The sequence below is a fragment of the Rhodamnia argentea genome, chromosome 3 (genome assembly GCF_020921035.1).
Source record: "Rhodamnia argentea isolate NSW1041297 chromosome 3, ASM2092103v1, whole genome shotgun sequence".
NCBI lineage: Eukaryota > Viridiplantae > Streptophyta > Magnoliopsida > Myrtales > Myrtaceae > Rhodamnia > Rhodamnia argentea.
Window position 1 is genome coordinate 25,281,163 of NC_063152.1, and position 8,276 is coordinate 25,289,438.

The 8,276-nt window shown below is 41.9% G+C and overlaps 1 protein-coding gene across 4 annotated transcripts in view; it reads right to left on the reverse strand.

Moving 5' to 3' along the window:
• LOC115731609 (beta-amyrin 6-beta-monooxygenase-like) overlaps positions 1-8,276 on the reverse strand; it is a 57,391-nt gene that overhangs the window by 46,917 nt on the left and 2,198 nt on the right. Inside the window, exons 2-4 of one of the 4 annotated variants that reach the window (XM_048276134.1) lie at positions 4,492-5,449; positions 4,201-4,388; positions 3,776-4,105 (exon numbers count right to left, since the gene is read on the reverse strand). In XM_048276134.1, the coding sequence (XP_048132091.1) occupies positions 3,809-4,105; positions 4,201-4,388; positions 4,492-5,446 (1,440 nt within the window). In that variant the 5' untranslated portion in view covers positions 5,447-5,449 and the 3' untranslated portion in view covers positions 3,776-3,808. Of the gene's footprint in view, positions 1-3,775; positions 4,106-4,200; positions 4,389-4,491; positions 5,470-8,276 lie in introns of those variants that run through there. The other 3 variants (XM_048276135.1, XM_048276133.1, XM_048276137.1) reach the window with 3 other exon arrangements.

Consider the following 8,276-nt stretch of genomic DNA (forward strand, 5'->3'; position numbering starts at 1 on the left):
TGGTAGTTCGATTTGGCCCCGTTTCCGTCGGTTAAGTCCTCAGCCCCCTTCCCTGTTTTTGTGCACCGGAGTGCTCTTGCTTGAGTTGACGCCGTTTGGTCCAAATCAGGACCTAATTTGCAACTCTTATGGTTGGGTTTGGTCACTATATTGCTGCTTTGGTTGCCTATGTTGCTGTTTTGAACCAATTTGGCCGTTGGAATGATCAGTGAGCTCGGGCCATGTGGGATCGGAATAGGGAAGGCCATCGGCGCTTCACCCGAGCCTCCATGGGGTTGTTGCCACCGATTGAAGGCACCCCAGGGTCCGCAGAAGGTAGGCGAAGCATGTGGGAGTCTTGGCCGGGCACGGTAAAGTCCGGTGGAGCGCCAGCGAAGCCAAATAGGCTCTGGTAAGTTTCGCGCGCAAATGAGAAAGTTTAAATGAGGAGGGCGGTCCAACCAGGTTCGCAAAAGTTGGTACGGTCCGTGTGGTTGAGCCAGCGGCGATATGATGTCATTTGGGGGAGTAGTCTGGTGTAAGCAGACTCTCAAACGGCATCCTTCAGGTGGTAGAGTCAGGTCGATTGTCGGAGTCTGGTCGAATTTGGGTCTGGAGCCCCGATAAGGAAAAACGACATATCAGGCTACCATGTAGATTCGCTAGACGACACTGTTTAGGCCAATGGGCTACGACGAGGCTCCACAACCAAACCGGGTCAGTCGAGTAGGGGTCGGGTCGGGTCTTAGGTCAGATCCACAGGTTTTCGAGGCCCTGCAATGTCGTCTCGGCTGTTTGGGACATGGAGCAGAACGACGCGGTCTCTGTACCTAATGAATGGCGTTGTTTTGAGGATCCTCTGTGTGGTGCATAGTAAACCCGAAATAGCCCAGTTTTGGTATTTTCGTAGAAAAAAATCAAAAAAAAATTTCAAAAATTTCAAAAAATTGGACAAAATTTAGAAAACAATTTTTATTGCAGTTTTCATGTAATAGGTATTTTTCGACTCCCATTTGGCAATTGTGGTCGACTGATATCCAATCTTGTCTAATTTATGTGCACTAGATCGCATCCCCAATTTGATGTTTGGGTTTGCAACTGATATTGATTGGCTTGCATGTCTACATCCCAGCCAGTAGTTAGTTGCTTTCCATACTTGACCGTTTATTTACAACACTGCATTTTGATAAAATTGCCCGTTAATCGCTTTCCTAGAGTTAGGTTAAGAATTAAGCTAGTAATTGCACGAAATGATAAAAAAAATATTACACTGGTTAGATACCCGTATGCTTTGAATGATAAGCAGAATACGTGATCACCTTAAGAAATATCGATTAGTTAGATACCGAAAAGGCGTTGATTAGATAATTAGTTTAAACAATTCTCCGAACCTAGATACTCTAGTTGCATAAGAATCGAGGACGACACTCACATGTCTAGATTGGTTTCCAGCCGACCCCAAGAGACTAGTGGCGACTCCTAGTAATGATTTAGTTTTCTAATCATGAAAATGAAATCCAATGTCACGTGAGGTATGACTTAGGAGAGTCCAACCATGGATTGATGCCAATACCGTAAACCCGCTTGGATCTTTGATAAGGGGAAAGCAGGTTGCGACACAACTACTAAATCTTAGTTATTGAAATCATTCGAAGACAAAAAAATCATTTAATGCTTCACTTGTCACAACCCACTAAGGCTTAATTTGTTTCGCGAAAAACAACTTCCGTGAAAATGTTAGCCCAATTTTCCAACTTTTGATTTGCAAAAAATAAGTTAATCAAAGAAAACATTTTCCATATATGGAAAAAAAAAACTCCTTCGATCTTTCCTGTCTCCACTCCACATTTCTTTTCCTTTTCACTACTTAAAAAATTTCTAATTTTTTAATAATTTTTATTCTTTTATTTTATTTTATTTTTTTCTTTTCTTTCTTCTTCTGCCAATCGCCGTGGTCGCCAACCACGGCAACGGCTAGCGACCGACCACGAGCGAGGCTCCCACTTGCCCGAGACAGGCGAGGCTTAACCTTGAGCTTAGCCTCGCCCGGCCGGATCCGGTGAGGCGAGCTCGGCCTCGACCAATGCCGGCGAGGCGAGGCAAGGCTAGGCCTTGCCGACCTCGAGCTAGGGCTCGCCTAGCCGTGTCTCGCCACGCCGACTAGATCTAGTTCGATTTCCAATGGTGAGCTCGAGCCTCTCGGGCGTGCTCGAGGCGATCCGAGGGGGCAAGGCGAGCCTCGAGCTTGCTTTATCCAACGTGGTTGGTGAGGCTCGGCAGCCAGAATTTGGCGAGCTCGAGCCTCGCCATGGCCCGACGCCAGCGGAAAAAGAAAGGAGGAAGAAAAAAAAAGAATAAAAGAATAAAAGAAAACAATTAAAAACTCCAAAGCGTGCACCCCATATGTGTGCGCGTCAAGATCTACCAGAGAGGGGAAGAAAAGGCCGTCACGGTGTAGGTGGCAGCCACGGTGGCTTTTGCATGAGAAAGAGAGATGGGCGAAAGAGATATGGTTTTATGTTGGTCACATTTATCATGGTGGCGAATTTTAATGAAGAGTCTATGTAAAGTTAGATAGGTCCAAACTTACCCGACTTTTGCCATTTCTAAATACCAAAACTATGAAGCATTCCCATTGTTAATCGTCCCGGATTGAATATAAAAATGAACTATTTTCGGGTCAAGTATCAAGCGAGACTCACTGAAAGAGTTTAATGTATCACCTGTCGGATCATTCATGACGGAGAACAAAAACGATGCACATTTTATCGGCAATAATTACTTCATACATATCTAGAAACTTGTCTCTATCTAGAATCTCTTGATCGAGTCGATTTCCATGAGATTATTAGTAATCCTTCTATCATTGTCAAATTAGGTGATAATCAATCTTTAAATGAAAAAATAAATAAATCTTTTACTCCCCTTTCGTACTACTTCATGCCACAGAGAGCAATCAAACGAAGAGTCACATGTGAAACACATGCAGTGAAAATTGGCAACCAGAGAGAAAGAACCCCGGACGGGCAAGCCAGTATAGAGGCTTCCGATTTCAGAGCTGGCATCAGAGAAAGCAGCCAAGCAATCAAGCCATGTTTTGCAATCTCTCCAAAGAAAGCAACTACCAAAGAACCATGCATAGCACTGAATAGGGAGCCGCCGAATACACCAGCTACGCCTAACATGTCAAAAAGATGATGTGGATATATAGAATTTCGATATTCTATAGAAACAGGATGGGTTGCTCAGGACTCTACATTACCTTCAAAATGCATAGAAACCAGATTTGCTTAAGCGTCATTTGGGAGCTTCACTCGACTATTTAGTATTTTTAGTGAGAAGTTATACTAATATTCTCTAAATTTTGGCCCAATGTCCAATGACATCATTGAACTTGTAATTTACTCAATGTAGACCTTAACTTTCCTAAAAAAAGGAATATTAATGAGGAATAAATGTCAGACAAAAAAATCAACGCAATGGAAATAAAAAGATAAATGAAATATATATATATATATATATATATATATATATATATATATATATAGAGAGAGAGAGAGAGAGAGAGAGAGAGAGAGAGAGAGAGAGGGAAGACATAGATACTATCTAAAAAAACCATGCAGAATGGCATTGTATCCTTAATCATAAAAGAAAAATCGTGCAAATCTAATGAGGGAAGATATATATATTATGGAAGGACTAAGTGAAAATTTTATTTTTGATCGACGAAACATTCTTACACTTGCAAAAACAATACATAAAGTGTACAACCAGACTATCCATATATGATCTCTAAAAGACTTTAAGATCATGTGAGTAAGATAGGCTATTAGTTAAGGGGTTGGAGGTGAATAAGAAGGCCATTGGCCGGTACAGGCGAGGGATTGTAGATGATCTTCTCATCCGGAATGGCCTTCTCGAGTTTGAATTTGGTCACGAGATTGTGGATGAAAACGAGTATTTCGAGCCGTGCATACTCTTTTCCAGGGCACATGCGAGGTCCGCCTCCAAAGGGCACGTAGGTGAAAGGTGCAGGTCCATTACCTTCGAATCTCGAGGGATCAAATTTCTCGGGATCAGGGAAGTACTTGGGGTTTTTGTGAGTCGTATAAACCGTCCAAAATGTCCGCGAGAAAAATGCATATCATCATTGCTTGAGGATTCTATCTATTGACTCGTCAAAAAACCATGTCGAATAGAGGGTTATTAGTAAAAAGTTACCTTCCATCCCTTTGGAATTGTGTAACCGGCAAAAGTAAAGTCAGTAATTGCCTCTCTGAATGACCCTTGTGCAGGTGGAGTTAGCCTCATTGACTCACAAGCCACGTTCCAAGAATACTTCATCTTCTGAATATCATCCCAATTCAGTAATTCACCCGGGGCTTTAGACTTTGCAATCTCCATTTGCTCTGTTCACATGAAGCATGCGAGTTAAATATATGCAAACTACATTAGAAAAGGCATATTGATGTTGCCATCTTTTGTCTATGGAAGTACAAGTAGGATAGTTACCTTTGTAAACTTTCTCGTAGATGTGGGGCAACGAAGCGAGATAGTTCACTATTACAGTGATAGACGTACTGGTTGTGTCATGACTTGCAATGAGCAGTCCAATAATCTTGTTGGACACATCCATTTCGTAATAAACACTACCGTCGTCATCTGCTTCGGTTAGCAATCGAGACAACAAGTCCCTCGCGTTTGCATCTTTGCCCTCCGAAATCTCCTGCTTCCTTTGTCTTATAATGTTGAGAAGCTCTTGCCTTATTACTTTTCCTCCTTCAACTGCTCTGTTGAATGGCGTGCCAGGAACATTGATCGGCACCGAAGTGAATCCCGGAGCAATACGGGCAAATGGGTCGGCGAATTTCGACACGACGTTCGGATCCTTGATGTTCATGAACAAGCGACATGCCAAAGCGAAGGTATAGTTCTTTGTCAAAGGAAACACCTTCACTTCCTTGTAAGGAGACCAGTCACTCTCCATGTGTTCCCTAGTCATGGAGTCCATGATAGGTATGTAAAATTGGAGAGCCTCGGGTTTTAGAAATTCTGGCAAGAAGCTGCGCATTTTCTTGGGGTCATCCTTGTTGAACTTCTCCATGGTTTCCGGGAAGATGGTGACCTTCTTCATGGAGGTGGGCCACCAGGTGGTGATGTACTTGTTCTGGCCAGAGAACAAGAACTTGTTGCCGGTGGCGCCGCAGAAGACGGCCATGTCCTCCCCGAGCAATGAGGTACGGAAGACATCTGGCGAGTACTTGGCTGTGCGGTCGTTTATGAACTTCTCGGGGCAGCCGTTCTTCGCTGCGCCTACGAAAGCGGGGGACTCGCCGATGATGGGCCATCCCTTTTTGCCAGGTGGCAGGTTAGGGACGGAGGATTTCTTTCGGAAGACGAGGAAGAGAAGGTAAAGAGAGATGTAAAGGATGGAGAGGTAAAGAAACAGCTGGGTATAGAAATCCATCTTCTTCTTCTTCTTCTTCTTCTTCTTTAGATGCTACCAGTGGAGAAATCCATCAAGAAGTCCATCTTGCTATTGATGATTTGTGCCAAAAAGATAGACAATCAAGTCTTATCTCCAAAAAAAAAAAAGTCTTATCTCCAAGCTAATGCCCAGTTTGACAGGGCTTGCCAGAAGCTTGAGCTGCACGTCAAATGTCCAAAAGGGCATGCCAATTGTGAATGCTCTACAAAAAAGCAGAAGCATTTCAGGAAGATTAAGTTCAAGTCTTCCAAAAAGAAGAGGTATAAATTTATTCGCAAATTAAAGTTTCCCAAAAGAAAGAAGAAAGGGAATAGATGTTATATTTGCAGACAAAAAGGACATTTTGCTAAAAGGTGTCCCAAGGTAGCTAAGAAAAACAAGCACATAAAGATGATCCAGAATCTTGAAAAAACAGCAGGTATTTCTCTCGATAATGATGATATTGAATCAGTCTTCTCTCTTGAAGAAGAACCAACAGAGACTAACATCTGTGCTATTGAAACCTTTGATAGTAAGGATGAAATATCTAGTGACACTAATAGCCTATACTTTTTCAACCCAGAACCTTCACCAGAGCTTACCCAACCACCAACTGAAATCACCTCCAACAATCCATACCCCGAAACTCCTGAACCCATTGAAAGCTTTGAAATTACTTCATTCCATGATCCGTATCTGTCCATACACATCATACCAATTAAGTATGATACTCCTAGCTAGGTTATCGCACTTATTGATACTGGAGCCAATGCATCTGTCCATGATCCTAAAATTCTTCCTGATGAATTTTGGGAACCATATATTAGACATTTCCAGTCTGCATCTAGAACAAGATTTTCTACAAAAGCAAGGAGCAAACCCATAAAGATTCATTTCTTTCCTAAATGCTCCATTATCACAAGAATCCTTGGATCCTCAAACCCAAATAGGGATCTCATGGTTGGATGGGATATTCTCAACCAGCTCCCTGCTCTTCGGATTCTTCCGAATGGACTACGGTTCAAGGACCAGTTCAAGGAGTTTGTTAATATCAAAAGGTTGTATTCCTTGCAAGCAACCCAAATCGAACTAATGTTGCAGTATTTACTGAGGTCATGTGCAGAAACTCACTCAGAGTTTATGGAGAAATGTTTCAATCCTTTATGGCTAAATTTTGAGTTCTTTGTCCAATTGTCTTTCAAGAAGAATGAAGATATCAACCCAACAAAGGCAACTCATCCCATGATGAAACCAGAAGATGCAAACGTAGCCCTTCAAGAATGCGAGCAGATGGTCCAGCAAAGACTAATCGAGCCATCCCACTCTCAGTGGGCGTGTGAAGCTTTTTATGTCAACAAAAGAGCTGAGCAAAATAGAGGGAAAAAAGATTGGCCATAAATTACTAGCCTCTAAGTCATTTTTCTGCCGGATGATAAATTTCCTTTGACCAACAGAAAGGTCTATTTTCATGCTTAACTCATGCAAGGATCTATTCCAAGTTTGACCTTAAGGCAGAATTTTAGCAGTTTGGGATTTTGCCAGAAGATCGCCATAAGAGAGGTTTTGCATTCACCATGTAAGGGCTCATCGAATAGAAATATGAAGCTCAAAGTAGGTATGCTATCCCTCACGACAAGGCTACTTTGCTATAACTAGGGACTGCCGTTTAGCTTTCAATCATCATGAAACTAAGCCATAAATGTTGCCTCTTGGAGCTGGGAATTGTGCGACACATGCACGAGCTACGCTTTTTTCTCAAACCCTAATTATGAGCTCATGTTCACGAATACTAATTCACACATTTCTTGTTGTTCGTTTGACTGTGTAAGTAGACTCCCATGATTCAAACTAACGTCCTATATGTTTCGGCAAAGCTGAGGGTCTCTAGTGAAGACCTAATTAACGTGACGTACTTATTTCATTGCAAACCTTTTTTCTTTTTGCTCGACGGTCTGGTGGTATTCAGGCTGATAAAAAAAAAGCCTTATTTGACATTACTTCTTCTCGAGTGAATGTTTAACCGAATAGACTACTCGTTAATTTCTTAGACAAGACCTATTAAACCAATTTACCTTCCGCTCTTTCCATTTTGGGGTTTGAGGTTGATCTTATTGAAACATGGTGTGGATTGAATCATTGATGTTCTAGATTGAATCCCCCCACAATTCATAACTTTTAGGATATTTCTGATATTTTTTACAAAATTTTTATATCATTGAAAAAAGAAAACTGCGTACCCTTTGAATATTGATAACATTGAGAGCATTTCTTTTATGTGTGTGCGGCGAGTGTTAAATTGTGTTGCGAATTGCGATTCGCGTCCATCCGTTTCAATTAAGTCACCACCTTTTAGTGGGGGAGGGAGAGGCTAATTGCGGTACAGACTCTAAAGTGGGCACCCCAAATGTGTGTGCGTCAAGATCTTCCCGGGACAGAAAGTAAAGGCCGTGACGGTGTAGGTGGCAGCCGCGGCGGCTTTTGCCATCGCCGAGTGTCACTGTCAATTTAGTTCTTTTCTTTTGGGGGAAGGGCGGGATCGAGAAATTGAGAAAGAGATGAGTGAAAGAGATTTTTTTTATGTTAGTCACGTTTATCATGTGTTCGTATTTTGATGGATGATCCATGTAAAATTGGATAGGTCCAGATCTACCCGAACTCTCCCATTTCTAAATTCACAAAAACCGAAGTATAATATTCTCCCTGTTAATCATTTTTGGAAAAAAAAATGGAACTATTTTCGAATTAAGTATCAAGTGGGACTCGCTGAAAGGGTTTCATGGATCACTTGTTGGATTTCATGACCGGCAAGAAAAACAACGCACAGTTTATC